Source organism: Alternaria infectoria, assembly GCF_024043175.1.
Source record: "Alternaria infectoria strain BMP 0036 chromosome Unknown scaffold_2, whole genome shotgun sequence".
In the NCBI taxonomy this organism is placed as follows: Eukaryota; Fungi; Ascomycota; class Dothideomycetes; order Pleosporales; family Pleosporaceae; genus Alternaria; species Alternaria infectoria.
The window spans coordinates 2,391,300-2,412,864 of record NW_026250691.1 but is presented as its reverse complement, the minus strand read 5'-3'; the positions used below and the strand labels follow the sequence as shown (position 1 = coordinate 2,412,864).

General features: G+C 53.7%; 5 protein-coding genes across 5 annotated transcripts; 3 read left to right on the top strand and 2 right to left on the bottom strand.

Moving 5' to 3' along the window:
* Positions 1 to 1,652: 1,652 nt before the first annotated feature.
* On the bottom strand, positions 1,653 to 9,119 carry J4E92_002196 (uncharacterized protein; the record flags this gene model as incomplete). The annotated part of the gene is made up of 3 exons (XM_051493601.1): positions 1,653 to 7,862; positions 7,911 to 8,845; positions 9,053 to 9,119. The coding sequence occupies 3 exons, from the start codon at positions 9,117 to 9,119 to the stop codon at positions 1,653 to 1,655; spliced, it is 7,212 nt and encodes a 2,403-aa protein (XP_051356832.1).
* Positions 9,120 to 9,720: 601 nt separating this feature from the next.
* J4E92_002195 (uncharacterized protein) lies at positions 9,721 to 10,740 on the top strand (the record flags this gene model as incomplete). Its single annotated transcript, XM_051493600.1, has 1 exon — positions 9,721 to 10,740. One exon carries the CDS (start codon positions 9,721 to 9,723, stop codon positions 10,738 to 10,740), a length of 1,020 nt encoding a protein of 339 aa, XP_051356831.1.
* Positions 10,741 to 10,993: 253 nt separating this feature from the next.
* J4E92_002194 (uncharacterized protein) lies at positions 10,994 to 13,943 on the top strand (the record flags this gene model as incomplete). Its single annotated transcript, XM_051493599.1, has 4 exons — positions 10,994 to 11,300; positions 11,348 to 13,393; positions 13,455 to 13,651; positions 13,704 to 13,943. 4 exons carry the CDS (start codon positions 10,994 to 10,996, stop codon positions 13,941 to 13,943), a joined length of 2,790 nt encoding a protein of 929 aa, XP_051356830.1.
* Positions 13,944 to 14,372: 429 nt separating this feature from the next.
* Positions 14,373 to 15,834, bottom strand: J4E92_002193 (uncharacterized protein; the record flags this gene model as incomplete). The annotated part of the gene is made up of 2 exons (XM_051493598.1): positions 14,373 to 15,363; positions 15,497 to 15,834. The coding sequence occupies 2 exons, from the start codon at positions 15,832 to 15,834 to the stop codon at positions 14,373 to 14,375; spliced, it is 1,329 nt and encodes a 442-aa protein (XP_051356829.1).
* A 1,327-nt stretch (positions 15,835 to 17,161) lies between these two features.
* On the top strand, positions 17,162 to 18,181 carry J4E92_002192 (uncharacterized protein; the record flags this gene model as incomplete). Its single annotated transcript, XM_051493597.1, has 2 exons — positions 17,162 to 17,202; positions 17,269 to 18,181. The coding sequence occupies 2 exons, from the start codon at positions 17,162 to 17,164 to the stop codon at positions 18,179 to 18,181; spliced, it is 954 nt and encodes a 317-aa protein (XP_051356828.1).
* Between the last annotated feature and the right edge of the window lie 3,384 nt (positions 18,182 to 21,565).

Genomic DNA, 21,565 nt, shown 5'->3' with positions numbered 1-21,565 from the left:
ACACACTTCATGTCTTCTCCTTTCGGTAGGTAGACGATCGATGGTATGTCGCGTTGGTATGACCTGCCGGGATTCGTAGCTTGGGGCGCATGCGACAAGTGCGTGGCTCATAGTAGTTCATCCTGCGCGAGAGGTCCAGGTGACGTTTTCTTTCTCCTCGCCTAGTTGCCGGGGTCGTTCTTCTCAGCATGAGCTGTCGCCAACCACCGCTCGCCTGAACCAGGACCAATCCTCAGTTCGAGTGTGAGGCGCACTCTCTCCTTCGTCACTCATTATGGACAGCTGGGTTGTGGGTTTCTTTGCCGAAAGCGACCGGTCGTCTTATGACAAGGCAACTGGGCGTTGATGCGATTATCGCATCTCCCCAGGGGTCTCTGTGTCCATGCGTAGTGCGTATATATAGCGAGGAGTCGACTCGCAAAGACAGCACTGATTTGATGTCGCATGACCAGGCGCAGCCAAAGCTCCACGTGGCTGCAAAGGTGTAAGTATATATCTACCATCAGTTAGCAACATGAGTTACTCAGAGCCCGATGGAACTTACAACATATTAGCTGCAACCAGGGGACGAGCACGTAAGGTTCTTCTGGTTTTGGTCATATATGAGATCGTTGCCACCTGTCTCGCACGTCTGCCATGGACGGTTTGGGAGCGGAAAGAAAAGGTCGTGGTCATGCGGCAATACAAAATAGACAGTCCACCGAAGTGCATATTAGCATTCGGTTTTCCGCTCCACCCCCACCTGGTGAGAAGGTCCCTCGGTGTACTTGGCGTCCTCGAGTAGACCAGCCGACCATCTCTTGTGGACGCGGCAATAACTTGGCTGGGTATACTTTGGACAAGCGCGAGTCGAGTTAGCAGTCGCTTTCTTTTGTCCTAAGAGTAGTGAGCACGTTGCCAGAGTCGAGTTAGATGAGAGAAGTTTGCATACCGGAGTGAAGGTTCGCAATGCACGAGATCCTACGGTGGAATAACCCCGGTCTGATATATATAGAAGTACATGTCGATCAAGACCGAGAAGCATACCAGGGCTGAGCGAAGGGTGTTACAAGAGATTGTGCTTGTGCGTATATACGAAGAGCAAGATAGAGCCAAGTATATACGAAGGCGGTCGTTCCTGCTGGGCTTGCGGATGAACACCTAACAGGAACGGATGTCTTGATTTAGAGAAAGATGGGCCACATAGAGACGGTTCAGCGGTATTTAACTTCAGATTGACGACTATGCGGTGTTCTCCGAGGCGGTGATGGTGTTTGTCTCTTCGATCGCGCGTTGAAGTTTGCGCGCGCGGGTAAGTGCGATGGCGGCTGCAGCCGCAACCCTCCTCACCATCGAAGCACCTGCCCGCCGAAGGCCAGGAACATTGCATGGCCAGTCATCAAACATTTCGCGCTGCGCGTCGTCACATTGCACAAATGGAAGATATTCTTACGAAGACTTATTGCTACTACCGCTTCGCGCATTACTCATACGTTTCCGACTGTTGTACAGGATCTTTGGCGTTGACGCCTCTCTTCTCAGATCGTGGTATCATCCCGCAGTACGCGCCTCGCTATGCATGTAAAAAGGACAAACTTTTGGAAAAAGCAACTTCACCGCCCACCCACACCGCCTCATATGCATCATCCACCGCCCGTACCGTACGTACATGTTCAATACATGTCGTCATCAATCTCTCCTTCAGCGTCGATGTCCTCCTCTCCTTCGGCGTCCACGTCAGCATCCACCATCTCCACGTCCTCACTTGGCATGTTGATTGCCGCGGGAGTGTGTGAGCCGCTTGCCGTCGGGTCTGCAACGGGCTCTTGCCCAATTTGTGGGGTCGCAGAGCGGGAAGCGGGTCCAGCATCCGATCCGTTTGCTTCTGCATGAGAATGTTCAGAGTTCAGGGCGCGGTGCATGATCCGGTACTGTTGTTTCGGGTTCTTGAGGATCTCGCGACTAGTGCTCGTCTCCAGAGGGCCGACATCTTGAACACTCGCAGCGCCTTCTTCATCAACAGCAGTCGCGTCAGTGCCTACGGCCTTACGCGCCTGTAGTGTCGAGAGCCTCAAGTTGTAATCGACGCGCCATCGCTGCTTCTCGTGGTTCTTCGCCTTGCGCTTGACGTGCTCGCCAAACCAATCGCCTTCCGTGTCGCGCAGATGGTCGCCAAATGCAGCCCAGAAACCTGGCAGGGTAATGTAGCCGCCACCAATCGTCTTCTTGACTGCATTGACGGACTGGAGCCAGTCTAGAACATGTTCGACCTCGAAGAGCTCGGTAGTATGTTCAGGACAATGAGAGTGGATGTCGGTAGCAGTCGCACCAGCCAAGAAAATCAAAGGTTGTAGCACCAAGTTCAAGACCCGGTACCACCACGGCCACGTCACGGATTGGCCGTCGATACTGCTCCAAATGGGTAGTAGCGCGCCAGCATCGTTTTTGCCAGGCAGAGGCGGCTCGGGCAAGGCTGACCAAACCGTAGGTCCGGCATCATCCATGGGTGACGGTGGCGTCGTCAACGGCTGTAGTGGGTTGCCGAACTTGTAGCTCGCTGTCGGCACAACGTGAATGTCCCAGAACAACCGAGCACGGTCAATCGCGCGGTGGTTATAACCGCCTTCGCAGAAACCCCACTTAGACAGTTTCGGAAGTGCGGCGTCGAAGTCGCTGTTGACAGGCGGTAGCTGAGGTACAAGCTTAACGATACCCTCGTTCACCATAGTCATAATAGCCGCAAAGGCACCGTCGTCTTCGCAACGCGACATGTTGTAGAACCCTGCATCTTCGTCGGCAAACGCAGCGTCCATCTTTTTCTTAATTGCCACGGCGTTCATGAAGTCGTCGAGTTGGAACAGGCGTGTATACTTCTTCGCTAGAGCTTGCGTGAAGTTGTAGTTACGGCCGGGCAAGAGACGCTTGAGCTTGCGCATCCTGATATGCTGCTTGTCCACGAGATCACCTACGACGTTGACAAGTATAGTCTCGCCAAGATCCTTGAACTTCTCGTGAGCCAGATTTGCGTTGTACAGTGCCTGTGGGGTAGCCGTGTTTGCACGAATCCATGACCGTGCCTTGAGAAGCTTGTCGTTAGAGGACCAGGTTGCTTTCCGCGATCGATGGAGAGGAGCGGTGAAAGACTGTTGCAGTTGAAGCATCGTCCTTGTCCGATCTGCCGTTGCAGCTTTGTACCACAATACCCGATCCATAATCTCGTAGTTTGACTCATCGACATCGAACTGTTGCAGTGCTTGCCTCAAGACGGGAAGAGGAAGATCGGGATAGGCACACTTGCGCATAGCCCATTGTATGAGGCCTGCCCAATCGTGTGTCGCGGGATCCTCGATAGAAGCAACTTTGCCGGCCTCATACGCTTCCAAGTAAAGTGACTGGAATGTTGTGGTGAGCTCACGGATTTGCTCAGCCATGTGTATCTGCATCCAGCTCCAAAGCTTCTTGGCCTTGGCCATGTCGAAGAACCTGTCGCTAGTATGTACGTTCTTGAAAAGGCACCAATCAATCTGCCGATCATTCCCAGATAGCGAAGAGACGACAACGAAGGTGTAGAAAAGCTTTTTGAAGTCGTCCAGCGTGTCAGCAGCCCGGGCATACTGTCGTTCCTCCTTGAACTTGTTGATACGTGTCCTCTTACGCTCGCGCCATGTCTGCACTGCTCTTCCAGGTCTAGGTGCACGCTGAGGAGGTTGGTAGATCGGATCGTTCGGATCGCCTGTCAGACCAGTAAGGCGTTCCAGCAGAGTGGGGGTAGGACCTGGCCTGCCTCGCTGCCGTCCACCGAAGTTCCTTATCCTTGGCTTTTTCGTGTTGGACGGCAAAGTATCGTTGTTGTCTTCTGGCTCATCTTCGTCCTCCGAGCCGGACTGCGCTTCACCATCTGTGCTGGAGTGGACGGTGATTGCTACATCTGGCGCAGTCGTAGATGTTGCTAGAGAAATCCGAACCCTCTTCCTCGAGGACTGGTCGCGTGGAGCTGCGATCCGGACACGCTTCTTGCTCTTCTTCACATTAGCAGGTCCGTCTGTAGCCTGCTCACTAGAAGCCAAAGAAGCAACCTTGTCGGCTCCAGTAGAATCAGGTTCGTCCGCTGTCACCCCTCCAGTAGAATCCTCCACGACGGGCTGTTCCACGGGCGGTAGGTCGCGCTCACTGACAGCATTGCTGGGCGCCTGTTGCGCGACCAAATCAGGCATTTCTTCGTCGCTCTCATCGTCTTCAGGCGGCTCCTCATCAGACTGGTGCTCACGTTCCGGAACGGGTGCAACGATGGGACGCGTCCAAATGAGCGTTATCGGCCCGGACTTCGCGGCCGTAGCAGCAGCAACTTCATCATCTGCCATATCGTCGGAGTCTTCGTCGAAAGCTCCCATGCTGGCGGTATACAAAGGAGCCCGACGCAACTTCTTGCTCTTGTCGTTCAAACTAGCCAGTCGTGCCCGCTTCGTGCGCGGTGCGCCGCTGCCGTCCGCGAGCTGTTTAGAAGACGCTTGTTCTACTTGAGCGTTCTGAGCCTTACGGGCTTTGGCTTCTAGCCTCTTCTGCTTCGACCACACGCTACGCTTTCGAAGCTTAGCTTCAGTAATCTGCCTCTCGAGTTCAGGATTCAACTGGTTGAGGATAATGCTCTCGTCCTTGGGAGCGGGCTCAATCGGTTGGTGCGACACGACCTCGCCAATCAGATCACGAATCTCCTTTGGGTAATACAGGAGTGATTTCTCTGACCTACGGGCATTGTAATCTTTGACTTGGGAATATTGAGCCATGTTATGCGCCAACTTGAGGACTTCCGGGCTCCTTTCGTTCAGATGTGCCCATGTATACATCCTGCGAACGGCAGTCCCTGGCATGTTCTGGTGTTGCGAGGCAAAATTCCAATGTTTCAATCCGAACTTCGGGTCTACAGACATGTTCCTGAGCGTCTCGGTGATGGTGCTAGGAGAAGGCTTCGGGATGTTCGGGTGCCGCTCTTCCCAAAGCGTGAGAAACGGCCGTGGCATTTCACCGCCGCCTGGAAAAACACCGCCGCACATCTTGATGATCTCGAGAATGAGGTTCTGCCTCAACGTGCGTTGGGTTCCTGCAATGCCACCACGTTGTGCTTTCCTTGGTTTGGTGCCCGGGATAGTCGGTACTGGGGTCTCGACGATAGCGCTGTGAACCGCATGAGGCGGAGGAGCACCAGAATTGGCCTCGGGAACGGGAGCTGGTGACGACTGGGCTATCGGACTTGGGCTGGCGGAATAAGGGCTCTGATACGGTGTCATACGGGCGCGCTCGGTTGCATTGATGGCGGCCCAGCCGCCCACCATACGAGGTGTTGGTACGACTGTCTGGGGCAGTTGTTTCCGTGCCGGCTTGGGAGAAACATCACTAGGCTCTTCAACATTGGCGGAGGCTGCAGTTGTAGCGGGGACAACGTCGTCGCTCCTAATGACCATTGCGTCTGGTACAGACGATGTCGCTTCTTCTTTGTTGACTTCATTGCTGTCTTGTGACGGCTCGCTATCAAGTACGACCGACTGTCTAGCGGAGACAGATGACTCCCCATGGCTCAGAACATCCTTTTGCGTCTGTATCTCGATCGGTGACTGCGGTTGCATTGGAGAGGGCGACCGTGTTTGAGCCGGGGTCAAGTTTCGCGGGATGGTCTCCAGATGAGCGAGTGGCGCCTCAATATGCGGTTCTGATACAGTCTCGGCCAGAGTGCCTTGTGGTGGTTGAGTCGTCGCTCCATCTCGCTGGGTAACACTGGTCTGCATAGACTGGGGTGTTTGAGAACGTTCAGCTTGAATTGCGCCTTGCTCCTGCTCCGATTCTGTTATAAACCAGTCGAGATCGGCCAGATGCGGTAGCTTGAAGGTGGCCATCAAGGCCTTGCGTGGTCGACCTCGCGCAACCTTCTGCTTCATATGAGGGTTGAGAAATAGGCCCGGGGAGCATCGCTTGTCGTATTGATCAACCACACCCCGTGCTCGAGCGTCCAGTTTGGAGGCGTCGAGCGGGACGTATGTTTTCGTCAAAGGCCGGGCGATGTGTACTGTAGTTGACTGGCCCGAATGATCATCAGGACGAACAGGGGAAGCTGCGTTTCCGGACGGACTTCCAACATCAGTGGGCGAGGGCGACATCGATGCCACAGTCCTGGATTCTGACCTCTGTGAAACTGTAGTTTTGGTGAGGCGTCTCTTCGACGTTCTTGGGGTAGCGACCACGTCCTTCGCCTTCCGCTTTCCGGTGACGGGCTCGGGCGAGACATGACCAGTCCCCGGCTCCGTGAGAGTAGGTCCAGGCACATAGTCAGCCTCGGGGTTCTCCATAGAGACATCGATATCTTTGTCCCTGCAGGGCGAGGCTTGCTTTTTGGTGGATCCTGCGCCCTCTTCCTTCTTTCTCCTCGCCCTGTCCTTCATCTCGGCGTCCCAGATAGCAATGATGTTCGAGTTTTCCAAAGGAATGCCGTCTTTGCGCTCCTGGCGTAGACCATCAATGATATCGTCTGGTATCCGACCCTGACACGACCAACCCATAGCTATCCTTTGCTTGTTGCTGAGGACTGTAGGCTCGGTTGCCGACTTCGTCGTCCGTTTCTTCACCTTCTTCACCACCACAGGCAAACCGCGTTCCTTTCGAATTGCGTTCTCCACGCCCATTGGCATGCGCCCTTTTGGTGCTATACCCTTCGCTATCCGCTCTTCTGCTGTCATTAACGGCTGAGCTAGTGGACGTTTTGCCGAACCGTGCTCAATGCTGTCAGGTATTGCTGACGGATCACCGGTCTTTTCGCGATGAGCAAGAATTTGGTTTTGAACATGTCTGCTCAGGCGAGCATGGCGATGCAGTCCCAGCTGAGTCTTCTGCTCGGGAGTGAGCGAGATGGTTGAAGGCGTCTGAGAAGCTTTAGCAGCCTTTGGTACCCTGGCGGGCTTGACTTTGACGGCTTTCTGTTTCTTGGACCGACCTGCTGTATCAGATGTTGTAGGTTTCAGCATTGAACTCGAGTGCTTCTGATAGCCGATCTGCTCTGCGACACCGTTATCCCAACGCGGGCCGTTCTTGCGAGGTTTCACAATGGCCAGACCAGCTTCAGATAGTGTTGCTGCACCAGTCTTTCGAACTAAGTCTTTGGCGCTGACGGTTGGGAAACCCCACGCGTTGAGTGACACCTCGCTCGTAGAGCTCTTCGCAGATTTTCCAGGCACCGAAACACCTTCCCAGACAGCGATCTCGTCATCGACGGCTTTCTGGAAATTCTCGTACGTGCGATAGAGGTAGTGAACGAACTTCTTTGCTTTGGTATTACCAGCATCTCGTATGACAGCCAAATGCCGCAGATGGAAAGGCTGTGTCTTCTCCCAGTCATTGGTCACACGGGTGAAATACGATTCAATAGGTCGTCTCCAAAAGGGCCCGACAATCCGGTTGCGTAGAACCTCAGCGTCCCAACCCTGCGCACCAGCCAGTGCAGCAGCATTGAAGATCATGTTCGGAAGAAAGCGGTCAGGCGTCCATTGCGGGGGAATGCTGACAGCTTGATCAGGAGCAGACTGAGCATCAGCTCGGTCGCTGACATTGGCATCTGGATCGTCTGGCATGTCGTCATTGAGATCGTTCAACAACGAGTCGCCATCGATATCCTCATCGCGTAGCTCGCCCTTCGCATCCGTCTTGATAGGAGCTGTTCGACGGAAGCCAAGGTTCCTGACGTCTTCGTCCTGTGGCGCGCGCATGACCTGAATGCATGTGATCCAAGCGTCGGCAGACTTCTTCTTACGAACTCTACGTCGCTTGATCATTCCTGTTTGATCCAGTCGGATAATTGCACCCTGGGTGGCGCGCTTGTTCCAGGATGACATTGGGACACCCTAGTAATGTTAGAACGCGACACATGATTATAAAGGTCGTACACTTACCAGCTTCTCCCTAATAGATCGCGTGGGAACGATGCCACCTTGGCCAACTTTGTTGTACAGGAGTTGAGCAAAGTTCCGGACCACAAACGTACCGTCCTCCTGATACACGTCCTCAACGGCACTAGACTCGATGAAGGTGTTCTGAGAGACGAATTTGTTGTGAATACAGAGGCTGGTGCGCATCTTGTTGGATTGTACAGAAATCTTGCTGATGTAGTTCTTGCGAGCTAACTCATCCGTCCTATGCGGAACAGACCTCTTATCCTGGCCACTGACGTTGATCAGTTCGGGCTGTGTGATGCCTGCCGATCCGCGGGCAGCAATGAGAGAGAGCAAGACAAATTCCATGGCGGGGACCTTCTTCAAGTCGATACCGTGGCCTGTCAACGCCTGCCATACCCTGCTCTGACTCGCATACAAACGAGGGGCAGTGATGTCAGGGCTGGGATCGTCAAAGACTGCTGTGGTACGATGCGGTCCATCTGGCAGGTTACGTCGCGGTCGTGACAATTTTGGATGGGTGGGAGTTTCGGACGACCGAGTGGAGAGGTCTTGCGGGTCATGTTGATCTCCGAGGATGTGTTGGCGCAGAGAGTCCCGCAAAGCAAAGAGAGATTTGGAAGGCTGCTCTACTGCTTTGATGGGATTATCGGAAGTTTGAAATGAACCTGTTGCGGGTGTCTCGCCGATGGTACCAGTCTCGTGTAGCTCGGCCGCCTCGAACTCTGAGAGAGTGTATTGACGAACTTCCTGTTGGTAGACTATGCGGATATCAGGATGATCAGTGAGCCATTGCCACAGACGCTCATAGAACGTGCGGCCAAGTCCAGGAGAAGGAAGACGGCTGTCTCCATCATCAGACTTGGGTCCGCCGTTATCGACGCCTTGTTTGTAGAAAGTCTCCACGAAGTGACGGAAGTCGGCGCTAGTAGCACCTATGACATGTCAGTAAATGAGACGATGGAGTGAATGAAAAAAGGCTGAAGCAAAGGAAACTAGCGATCAAGGTGAAGCGAACGCGACACTCTCCCTTCCAAACAGTCTGGCGTTGTAGCTCATGGAGGAATAGAGGTATCGAGTCGCTCAGACGAAGGCCAGTGCGCGAGGAAGCAACGACTACACGCGCAACGAGTCATGCATACCTTGAATGCCGCGAAGTGCAATTTCTGACAGCAGAAATTCCAACAGCTTGTCAAAACCTGACGCCATGTTGCTACCACCCGCCCCCTTTCAACTCCGGCAGTGTGATTGAGATTGCGATGACACGCGCTTAATGCATGTCAAAAGTGGCGATGCGGCGATTCGAACGCGCACTGCGGGAAGATACTGGGTGAGATCGCCCTGTGAGTGGCTGCCGCTGTTGTGGATCACTTCTGGGCGCAATAGTCGGTGTATCGAGAATACCAAAAATTCCCAGCGGGCGCTTGGAGTAGTATGCAGAAGTTGTCGATGTCGAGTTTCGAACGCGTGCAAAAGTTGTCGAATCGGTAGATACTTTGGCTGCGTTTAGGTGGGGTTGGGAGCTGCAGAAAAGTGACTAAGAGAGGAAGAAACCTGCCCCGCGTCGCGCCTTGGCGGCTTGGTCCGCGCTCGCGCTAATCGAATAGGCAGGCACGCAGGCAAGTGCACTCACTTATCTGATAGTCGCCATCCCGTCGTCCAGAGGAAGCCGCTGCTCTTTCAGGCGCACATACTGGTGCTACTCAGGATTTGGATGCATTTCCGCACAAACCCTAGGCAAATCAATACACATGTTCAGGGCCGATCTTAGTAAAAGATGATCCTTTGCAAGCACTAATAGCACTCCGACATGTCTTTCATCTCTCCCTTCGGTACATCGGCATCAAAACCTGGCCATGGATTCATAAACCTCGAAATCCTTCCTCCGGATACGCCTGTCCTTCGAACCGTGTCATATCAATACCCACTCAAGCTAGTCGCCCCAGATCCCCTAGCACCACCCAATTATGGCAGAGAAGCAGAGGACGCCACAGCAGCAGTCACCCCCTGTCTCATTCATACAGTGTTTCTGTTGACCTATGGTGGAGGCATCGTAGCTGGAGACAGCATAGACCTGGAAGTCAGACTAGACAGTAATACACGGCTGATACTGTTGACGCAAGGGTCGACCAAGATCTTCAAGACCCCTACTCCAGAGTTAGTCTCACGACAACACATGAACATACGTCTCAAGAACAATTCCGCCTTAGTCTATCTCCCCGATCCAGTGCAACCTTTTGCCAACACGGCCTTTTCTCAGTCCCAGATCTATCACTTGGAGAAAGAGCAAGGTAATCTCTGTGTTTGCGACTGGGTCACTAGTGGCCGTTCCGCACGCGGAGAGAACTGGGATATCTACGAATACAAGAGCCGCAACGAGGTCTGGACCGTGGACGATGCCGGCAAAAGGAGACTGCTTCTACGGGACAACCTCATTCTAGACAAGCATGGGAAAACAGGGCTGCAACTTTCATCACGTATGGATAGCTATTCTGTCTTCGGCACCTTGATCGTTCGCGGCCCCATCTTTTCGTCACTGTCAAAGTTCTTCTTGGACGAGTTCGAGGCACTACCGCGTATTGGTGGGAGGAACTGGGGCGACGCGGTGCAGCCAGAGCTTCAAGCGCATGAGCAGAGGCGGTATGAGAGGCAGCAGAGAGAAAAGGTCGACGGGCTGATATGGAGTGCTGCGAACGTGAGAGGCTTTGTCCTGGTCAAGTTCGCCAGCAGGGAAGTTGAAGGCTCGAGGAACTGGCTGAGAGACATGATCAAGGAGGAAGGGTCGCTGTTGAATGCATTTGGGGAAAGGGCAATTTTGTGTTTGAAGTGAATCTAGAATGCGAAGATACCCGAGACCACGTAGATGAATGGAAAAGCAGAACTGGTTGGATGTCGTGTCTCGATGTTGTTCGTCGAGCGACTCGCAGCCCCACGCGGCGTGTTGAAGGCCCAAGCACCCGGCGTCCCAAAAGTCGATGGGTGACGTGCATAGCCGCACCTGAACGCTCGTCCAGCCGCGCACCCACGTCCCTACCTGACCCTATGCCCTACCACCGACCTGTCGTGGTCTCTTTGTCGTCAATATGAGCGGCAGGCTCGTCGCGGGCCGCCTTTCCACCATCGCACGCCGCTCACCGCTGCTCACTCCGCGCTTCTACACGACGCACTCGCTGCCCGCCGGTGGCCTCCTCCGCAATCAAGCCGGCCTACGCCTGGTGAAGCGACGACCATGGCCGCTGGGTAGCTACTCGCTGCACAACATCCCCGCCACACGCTCCATCTCCTTTGCGCGCGTCATACCGAAGCTCGTGGGCAAGTTTGCGACTGTAGGCGCCGCTGCCGGAGGGGCTGTCGTTGCAGGCGTCTCATATATCCAGTACCAAGCTGGCCGTATGTGCATGCAGTCTGTTATATTAACCCGAGCTAACACCAAGCAGAGGCGGGAACATTCGCACTCGATCTCTTCCACCGAACCAAGGACGGCGCGACCGAATTTGCGGGCGGCGCACTCAGCACGGCAAATGGCTTCTTCGACCAGCTAGAAAAGGGCTTCAAGTCGACCAAGGACGAATTCGAGGGCGTGCAATACCCGGAATGGCTACAACGCCTACTCGCCAAGGACGAATCTGGTGATGGTGGCAGTAACGGTGGCGGCAGGGGCCCCGAAGAACCCAAGCAGAGCGGTGCTGGATCTGCTGCAGCCGGTGCATCAACAGCGGCGGCATTCGGATATGCTCAGGAAGACGACGAGGACAGGCCGCAGGCGGAAAAGATCGCACGAGACGAGCAGATGATGATGCTCACCAAGAAGATGATTGAGATACGCGGGCTTCTGCAGACTGTTGGACAATCCGACTCGCTCACGTTGCCCTCCATTGTTGTCATCGGCTCGCAATCGTCCGGAAAGAGTTCGGTCTTGGAAGCCATCGTAGGCCATGAGTTCCTGCCGAAAGGACACAACATGGTTACGCGACGACCCATTGAGCTCACACTGGTCAACACACCAGATGCGCACGCAGAGTACTGCGAATTCCCTGCTCTCGGCTTGGGAAAGGTCACAGATTTCAGCCAGGTGCAGAAGACGTTGACAGACTTGAACCTGGCTGTGCCAGCGAGCGATTGCGTCTCTGATGACCCTATCCAACTGCGCATCTACTCGCCAAACGTCCCCGATCTCTCCCTGATAGACCTGCCCGGCTACATCCAGGTCGTTGGCCGAGACCAGCCCCCGCAGCTGAAGGAAAAGATTTCGCAGCTTTGCGAGAAATACATCAAGGCACCCAATGTCATCCTCGCCATCTCCGCCGCCGACGTGGATCTGGCCAACAGCACCGCGCTGCGGGCGTCCCGACGCATGGACCCTCGAGGCGAGAGGACTATTGGTGTCATTACAAAGATGGACCTTGTGGATGCCGAACGCGGTGCCAGCCTTCTCAGCGACCAGAAGTATGCTCTGCGCCTGGGATACGTTGGTGTCGTGTGTCGGGTACCACCCGGTGCTGGTGGCTCCAAGCTCTTCAGCCGCGGCAACGGCAACATCACCAATGCGATTACAAAGAACGAAAAAGCGTACTTCTCTTCGCATCCCGAGTTTTCAGAAGGATCAGAGCTCGCCGTCGGTACCCAGAACCTCAAGAAGAAGCTCATGCATGTGCTCGAGCAGACAATGGCTGGCAGCCTCAAAACTACAAGCGAGGCTATCCAAAGGGAGCTCGAAGATGCCCGATACGAATACAAGGTCCAATACAATGAGCGACCTATCAGCGCAGAGTCATACCTTGCGGAATCATTGGATGGTTTCAAGCACTCCTTCCGTGGCTTTACTGAGCAGTTCGGTCGCCAACAAGTTCGTGACTTACTCAAGCACGAGCTCGACCAGCAGGTACTCAACCTGCTTGCACAGCGCTACTGGAACAGACCTTTCGACGACCTCAGCGTTCCCTTCCCTGAGACCGACCCTCTTACGAACCTTGCCAAAGCTGATATCGACGGCGAAGATCAAATATGGCAGATCAAGCTCGACAGCTCCAGTGCTGCACTTACGAAACTCGGTGTCGGGCGTCTAGCCACCAATGTTGTCGCAAGTGCGCTCCAAGCACACATCGACCGCCTCATCACGAATTCTCGTTTCGCCGCCCACCCCTTCGCCCGACAAGCCATCACCGACGCTTCCACCTCCATCCTCAAAGACCTCTCGTATGATATCTCCGACGAGTTGGAGATCTGCATCAAGCCCTACAAATACCGCATCGAAGTCGAGGACAACGAATGGGCAAAGGGTCGGGAAAATGTCACAGCTGTGCTCAAGGACGAGCTGAAGGTCGTCGAGGCTGCCGTAAAGCAGCTTGAAGAACAAGTTGGTGGCCGCAAGCGAGTCAGGGACGTAATGTCGTTCATTGACCGCGTACGAAGCGGACAAGTCGTTCTTGAAGGTGACGGAGTTGGCGGTGCCGGCGGCTTCAGCTCTGCACTCCTTGCTAAGGGTAAGTCCAATTCTCTTATACAGATCTTGCTCACTTGAACTCAACATTAACAATGCTGTAGGCCGGGAAGCTGTCTTCCTCCGCGACCGTATCGACGTGCTCAAACTACGCCTCCTCGCCATCAAGAGCAAGCAATGCGCCAGCAAGAAGAACAAATACCACTGCCCAGAAGTTTTCCTCGACGCTGTCGCAGACAAGCTTACAACAACCGCTGATCTCTTCCTGGACGCTGAGCTGCTAAGCAAGTTCTACTACATCGTAAGTCACTACCCGTATCCTTACCCACCTTACTTTCATTAACATATTCTAGTTCCCACGTGAACTTGACGCCCGTCTAGGCCGCGGTCTCTCCCAAGAAGAAATCGACCGCTTCGCCAAGGAAGACCCCAAGATCAAACGCCACCTCGATGTCGTGCGTCGCAAGGACCTTCTCGAACACGTACTCAAGGAGATGGAGGGTCTGCGCCAACTCGAGCAAAGAGAGAAGCGCATGATGGGACGTCGAGATGATAGGGATGAGCGGAGGAAGAAGGGTTGGAGTATGTTCTAGATGTAGGAATGACTGGATGACGACGGCCTTGTGTTGGGTATAGACTGTATGGCGCTGTTGGCGTTTCGTGAAGCGGAAAAGAAGCTTCTTTGTTGATGTTGATGACGATGACTTCGCTACTCTCTTGTTGGTCTTATTGGATTGAGATTATGTATATATGACTTCCTCGTCACATTTTCCCGTTCATCCAGATCGATATGCTGATGACTGACGGTCAACATGGAAGCTGTGCTGCATGAAGATGAAATCATGGAAGTATGAGAAAGATGGTTGATTGTAATCTCATCTATCGGGTATCTTCAACTAATGCCACCGAGAACTATAATGCTAGGTCCCCCACAAGAACAAACTCCTTCAGAACGCCATACATGCCACGTAAAATCGTATCTTCATCTTCCCTCTCCTCATGATAAGGATCGATGAGCTCGATCAACCGATCAATCCCCAGTGTCTCTTAACCCCCCAGTCCAACCTCGTCATACCCTGCAGATCATCTCCGTTCAAGTATCCCACACCCTCCTCAACGAGCATCTTCCACACCCTATTCCTCAGCCCAATAGGAAACTTGGGCGCACTCCAGTACCGCGACTTCAACCCCCTCTCCTCTGCACTCTGAATCTGAGCGCGGATCTGAAGGCGTTGAGCCTCAGTGATGCGACCGAACCAAAGTGTGCCGATTGAGTGGCCAAAGTTGACAGATGCGTAGTACGAGTTTGTGCTGTCGAAGTGGGAGGTGGGTGTTGTGCCGACTGTGCCCTGGCCGCCACGAGTGGTGACTGAACCTTCATCGAGCTTGTCCAAGGGAGCGTCGAAGAAGATGTCGCGGTAGGTTGAGTTTGCGGTGATGAGGTCGAAAGGGGCATTGCCGGTTGCGACGACAGTGATGGCGCCTTCGATGGTGGTGTTGCCGTTGAAGTAGGTTAAGTAGCCCTTTTCGCGGAGTGCGTTGAGTTGTTGCGATACGACGGGGAAGATGTCGTGACCGTTGTTCTTGAAGTCGACTAGTAGGACCAGAGTCTGCGCAGGCTCGGTGTCGAAGATGCCGTTCTTGACATTGGATGAAGTCGCAAATTCTCCGAGCTCGTTCTTGTGGTCTAGCATCTTGACCAATGGGTCGACGTACATGGACGTAAAGGTGCCATCTTGCGTCAGAGCGTTGGTGCTGTGACCAACGTACAGCTCCTCATCGAAGAGCCAAACATCTGCTTCGACACCTGTGCAACCCCAGCGCAGGGCGTCGTACAGTGGTACTCGGCGCCAGTAATCGTTGTGCGAGTGGCAAGGGACCGGAGTTACGTCGCGTGTTATGTCCAACAGTTGCGTCTTGTCCAACACACTCGAGTCGAACGACGAGACTACATAATCATCCAGAAAGGTAGGCACGTAGCCCAGGAAAACGTTGACGAGGTGAAGAACACCACTAATAAAGTCAGCATACCTGTTCTTCTTTCTACAGATCATCACAGGATGACAGCTGCATGTAGGGCAGGGGACTGTCGAATGAGAGGGTTGCCGCCGGAACGCGCGGAAGCTAAGGTCTGACAGGCACTTACAAGAAGATGAATACCAGCAGCGGTATTATAACACAGGCTTTAGCTGCATATTTCCTCTTCACTCGATACTTCTTCGACTGCGTCTTTTCATCCGGTAGCCTCACACGTCCACAGTCCTCGTCGACCCGCAACTTTGCATTCCGTCTTCGAATGCTCATCCTCAGCCGGCGCCAGAACCCTGGTCGCGATCCTATCTCCTCCTCGTCCGAAGCAAAGATGGAGCCGTTGCCATCTTCTAGTTCACGCAAGGAAACATGAGGGGCTTTCGCATCGAAAGAAGATTCCGAGTCGGAAGAGATGCGTAGAAGAGGTTGGGTGGAGGGGGTTTCGGTAGCCATCTTCAGGCACGAGCCAATCGCAGGCAGGGATCTGGCACGACTAACTTGCTGGACCCTGAGAGGCGGGGCAAGCGACATCGATATGTGCAGCGCACCTGTTCAAAGATGGAGGATGCGATGAAAGAATTGAGATGTTAAAGGTCGTCTTTGCTCGCCCGGGCGAGTTTGCACCTCAGAACCAAGGCGTTCGCTGGCTAAACACACCTTCCTCTTCGACAGTCGGTCCAAAACGCCACGAGCTTTGTACCGGTGATCCAGACTGGCTATTGTCCCGTCCTTGGGTTCGGAGGAGGCTAGACTGGCGCGATGCACCTCCGCAGTTCAGTGCAGGATCCAGAAAGTCGCGCAAAACGCAGGGTCCAGTTCCTTGGTTAAGCCTCTTAAGATTCTCGCTGTCGATGGGTTGAAGTCGAAAGGCTTTGGAGTTGTCAAGAGCAATCTGGGTCGGAGGCTACTTATTGCGAGACAGAGTGCGATCGGCCAGCCCACCCGTGAAACGAATGCAACCCACGAAGATAAAGTGCGGGCTATCAGCATGCAAGCCCTCGAGACAGCCGCAGCGCCCAGCAGCGTTCGAGAACTGGTGCACGGCCTGGAGAGCGAGTTCGGGCACGCAACACGGCTGGCGATGGTGATTGGTTGCGAGTGAGAGGATGACCGACACTCAACGGCAGATGCTAACGACTCGGTCTGGTGAAAGTCGGAGCAGATGATCAGAAAGGTTGTGCTTTGGACGGGCACGTTGCTGAGCTTGCGCACTCAGTGGTTTATTTGAATGCGGCGGTGGACTGGTAGCGATGTAGACGCATCCACGTTGCACCTGCCCGGACGCGTAGTGGTGATGGCTTCGGTCCGAAAACTGTCACAATGGGGCATCATTTTTGCCTTGATTGCGAAACAATGCATATAGTCTCGATAGCGTCGTGTTCCCAGGATTGACGGGTTGCATGCTGCGCGTCTCTCGCTGAGCTAATTGAACACGGCCACACGACTGCCGTGATTGGTCCCAGCGTACGTTGTAGGTTTTCGGTCATTCTGTTCTGGGCCTGCGCCACACTTGAAAGCTTGCAGATGAGGCGGTAAGCCGGAAGTTCTAAGCATCGCAAGCACCGCCTCGGCAGGTCGCGTATGTTTTTCTCCATGTCTTGTAGCACCTCCGCAAGTGAAGATGGCGGGGTGAAGCCGAGCGACACGTGCGGGTGATGCCAAGATATCCGATCCCCACTTGCCCGATAATCCCTGTCGCGACTCCGTAACTTTTTGCGACAGCCATCGACTGATTACCGTCGGGACTCGGTATCGAATAGACAGCCAGCCAATACCCAATATGCCTCACAAACACAGACGCGTGGAGGAGGATGATACCCAGTACGTCATTTCGTATTTTCGCAAGCCTAATCACTTAGGGACCGTGATCTGACCCGTCGCCAACAGGTTCAACCTTCCGCCCAGCGTCCACGCCGCTCCCCTCGCCGTCGGCAAAGCGCGCACCTTTAGCACAGCTACCAAAGGGAAAAAGCGCAAAGTAAATCAAGTCGAAGGTTATGGCGCAGACGATACCCCCAAGGCCTTCCAGCGGCTCATGGCTTTCTCCCAGGGCGGACAAAAGAAGCGCTCAGGGCTCGACGACGGCACTATTAAGACGAAGAAGCAGAAGAAGCAAGCCGCCTCTGAGGCGGTAGAGAAGGACGATGCAAACAATAAGAGCGAAGAGCAGGTGCAACCGACTACCGCGCTGAAGATACAACCTGGAGAGTCGATGCACGAGTTCCGCGCGCGAGTTGACGCAGCGTTGCCCATGTCAGGCATCACGAAGTCTGGCAAAAAGGTCGCAGGTGTCAGCGATCACAGAGTCACCAAGCATGAACGGCATCTCAAGCGTCTACAAAAGGGATGGAGGGAGGAAGAAGCGCGGATACGAGAGAAGGAGATGGAGGCAGCGGAACTGGCCGAAGAGGAACAAGACGAGCTGGACGCCATGTGGGAAGACAAGACATCCGACTTGCCAACTACACGAACAGTCAACGGCAAGACAAAGAAGGCGAAGAAGAGCAAACGCAGGAAGCTGGCGGGCGAGATAGACAATGGCAGCGAAGACGAGTGGGAAGCTCTCAAGAAGAAGAGAGAGGAACGGAAGGGCTTGCACGACATTGTCCACGCGCCGCCAACGTTCGACAAGGTGCCGAGAGAGATCTTCAAGGTCAAGAACGGTGCAGGCGCCAAAGTCGGAAATGTCCCCAAACTGGCTGGTAGCTTGAGGAAAAGGGAGGAGTTGGGCGAGGAGCGTCAGAAGATGATTGACAAGTATCGTGAGATGATGGCTGCCAAGAGGGGGACGCAGGAATAATGTGTTAGTTTTGGTCGATCATGAGATACCCCAGATACACGTAGATCATGCCATGTTGTTGATGCCGATTGCATGGTTCATTGAAGCATCGCGACCAATTATCACCTCAATCAGTGATGCGTTGCTTTTCTATGAGATCTGACAACAGCGATGTGGATGGACGGAAGTACACAAAGAAGACAATCAGATAGTGTGCAGCTCCTGGTGGAAACATTATCGCGTTCCAAAAGCGCGGTACATGCTACAGAGTAGCAGTCTATAGCATCGCTTTTCGTTGCCGGGAAGAATCTGCTTGTGCCGTTGTCGCGCCACGCATCGGCTCGTGGTGAAGGCAGTCGGCCGCAATCTGGGTGTCCAGCTTCCACTCCGGCAATACAGACAAACGTTGAAGATGAAACTTCGGTGAAAGCAAGGCTTCGCTGTTACCGCATCATGCAGGTACAGATATCCGTTGAAGACGGCATTTCGTGAAAGCAAGGCTTCGCTGTTGCCGCATCAGGCATCTTTGAAAATCCGTCGAAGACAGCAAATTCCTGAGAGCAAGACATCGCTGTTTCCGCAATAGGAAGGTTTAAAGAACCTTGGTACTGTTGATTGCTGCTGGAATAAGAGGGCATCTCTGCCAAGAGAACGATGCCCGGACACTACCCAGTTGAGTAACTTTGGAAGTCCGTTGAAGACGGCATTTCTTGAAAGCAAAAGGTCGCTTTTGCCAAGCTTTGTCACGTGGCAGAGAACCCCACTAGGTAGGTAGCGAAAGAGTCGTGGATTGTAGCACTTTTGCAAAAGCAAAACATCGCGAAGCCAAGACATTGTAGGTTGGTGAAAAGGGGGGCGACATGTGAGAGAGGGGTTTCACGCTACACCACTAACAGTAGAGCTTGATTCCTGATTTCGAGCTTGGGACGGATTGGATGCAACCTTGGAAGCTCATGTCATTGAACGAGAGAGTGTTTCAGTTCTATTCGAGATACAAATCAATCAAAGTGCGCCTCTAAACATTCCCTGTGTAATATCTTATCACTAACGCCTTTGAGTTCTGCTTCCGAGCTTCACCATCCCCACATTCTTGAGAGGCTGACGCCCGACCTTCAACAAAGCTTGTTCTTGGTGGGGTGCGTGCGATATATCATCATCCACCATGATCATCTACGACGGTAAGTCCAAGGTGACGCTTGTGGTTGAGATGCAAGTACATCCATCCGAAGCAGCAGTGCCGACTTTGAAAGCTTCCATGAACGCCACAGGGTGATGTGATGAGGGCGCCGCGATGAAGCGATCCATGGGGTGCATATCTTCAAGTGCGTCACGCACGACTTTGAGTTGAAGTATTGAGTGATGGTACGGGCATGGTGGTGCAGAGGAGCGGCTCAGTGTTGTTTGTGCTAGGTAGTTTAGTATATGTGCGTGTCCGGCTGTTGGGAGCGAACATACCATTATTGGGCGAGATTGCAACTGGGCCCGACCTGCTAGACTTGGCCAAGCGCCGTGGAGCCCGACTCATGGTTCGTGATGTGTGTTGTGATGATGTATTGGCTTAGCCAATACTCCGAATGCGTTTTGTTGACAAGGTATGATTGTAGTCAGGAGAACAACGAGTTGTATGCGACTGGGGCGTGTGTCATCTGAAGGGCGGAAGTGGCATTTGGACAGCGTCCGACAGACCAGCTTTTGATATACATGAGAGCCAGCAAGGACGTGGGGTGGCAAAATGACCATCGGTAACACAGATGTGGGTTGAGAGGGAATGGATGCAAGCCCCAGTGAGCCTTGTAGGAAGGATGAACAAGCCACTGTTCAGACAGTGCCCCTTGGCCGCAGTGAAGATTGATAACGAAGGTCTCACGGCGAGCGGGTTGAGGAATGCTGGATATCGGAAGCCAGATAGCCAGTGAGGGTCGAGTAAACGGGCGAAATGGCGTAAAACCATCAAGTGAGTAGTATGTTGCCGCGACGTCCTGTTGGCTACGTCGATAGACAGCTAGCCCTGAACGGCTTGGTTGGGTTGAGCGTCTGCTAGGTTTGGGATCGATGGGGCCACGGTCTGTGTGTTAGGGCATGGAAAGGCGGCCATACCAGCGTTTTCCATTTCGGGGGATGGGACGTCATGTAGAGACCGTGCTAGCCAACCATGTTTCCAATTTTGGCATCTCATCTATTCACGCTAAGGGTATGCACCTGCTACGGTAGTCGAGTAAGGCTCAATCGCTGGGTTGTTAAGTCTCACTCTTCCTGTCTCCAAGATGGCGTGGCCTGGCTGACGAGCTTTCAGCTAGATGCCCTGGTCTGCTTGGGCAGTGATGTTGAGGCACGGATGTGATATCAAGGCCCAGTTGTATGGTCAGGTACCAGCAGGATGGCTCATCCCGCGCGGGTCGTTGTCGCGTGGGCGAGGAAGTGAGCCCCGTGTTCCGTCTCACATGTTAACCTCGAGCAATCACAGACCAGTATCCTCGGTCTTGATCTTTGGAGTCGCATACTCTCAGCAGTTCTTGCAGTCGTGATCTTGCTACTGTCAGAGACAGATGAGAGTTTGGGTGAACTTGTCTCGCCTGTGACAAAATTGGCAACTCCAAATAGTGTGGAGAGAGGGAACAAAAGTCGACATTAGGCTTCGCCTTACCAGGGGCAGGTGCGAGACATTGCAGGTGATATGCAAAGGGATGCGGGCGTTTCTCAAGAGGTTAGGCGGTGGCGTCTTTTGGCCTCCTGGTGGCTGCTCATGTGTGGCACGACAATAGCAACAAAATGACTATTATTGGTAGCCTCAGAGACCCACCACAGGACGCAATGGCTGCGATACGACGAACGTTCCGCGATGGCGGTAGCGTTTCACTCTCCACGGGGAGTGCCGTTGCTATATCTTGACAGCGCTGAAGCTGACCGGCAACGACCTTGGAAGTGTGGTAGAGCTATTGTCTGTCCGGCTAGAAGGCCATCAACAGAGGCTAACGGCGAGTCTATTGAAACACCGTTGACGTGTGTGACCAATGGCGAAAGCACTTAGCACCGATGTTACGGTGTTGGTGCTCAGTTTCGTTCTTCCTGCTGGTCAAGGCTCGCGTGCGCACATAGAGAAGCCCCGGCGCGTCTCCACAAACGGTAGCCGTCTGGAGAAGCCCACGGGTAGATACCCCACAATCGTCGCGTGGGGTGACCGCAACTCGTCGCATTGCTGGCAAATTAATACGCGTGCACTGTAGCTGACGAACGAGATCTATGTTGTTTGTTTGGCCGTGCAAACGTAAAAGAAAGGGCGGGCGTGATGATAACGATAAAAGATATGACTGAAGCGAAGGAACCGGCGAGTGTACGACGAAGGGGCGGCCAAAACATGTGCAAAGGCTGACCGCAAGGTTTCAGCCCCAACTCCCTTTTTATGGT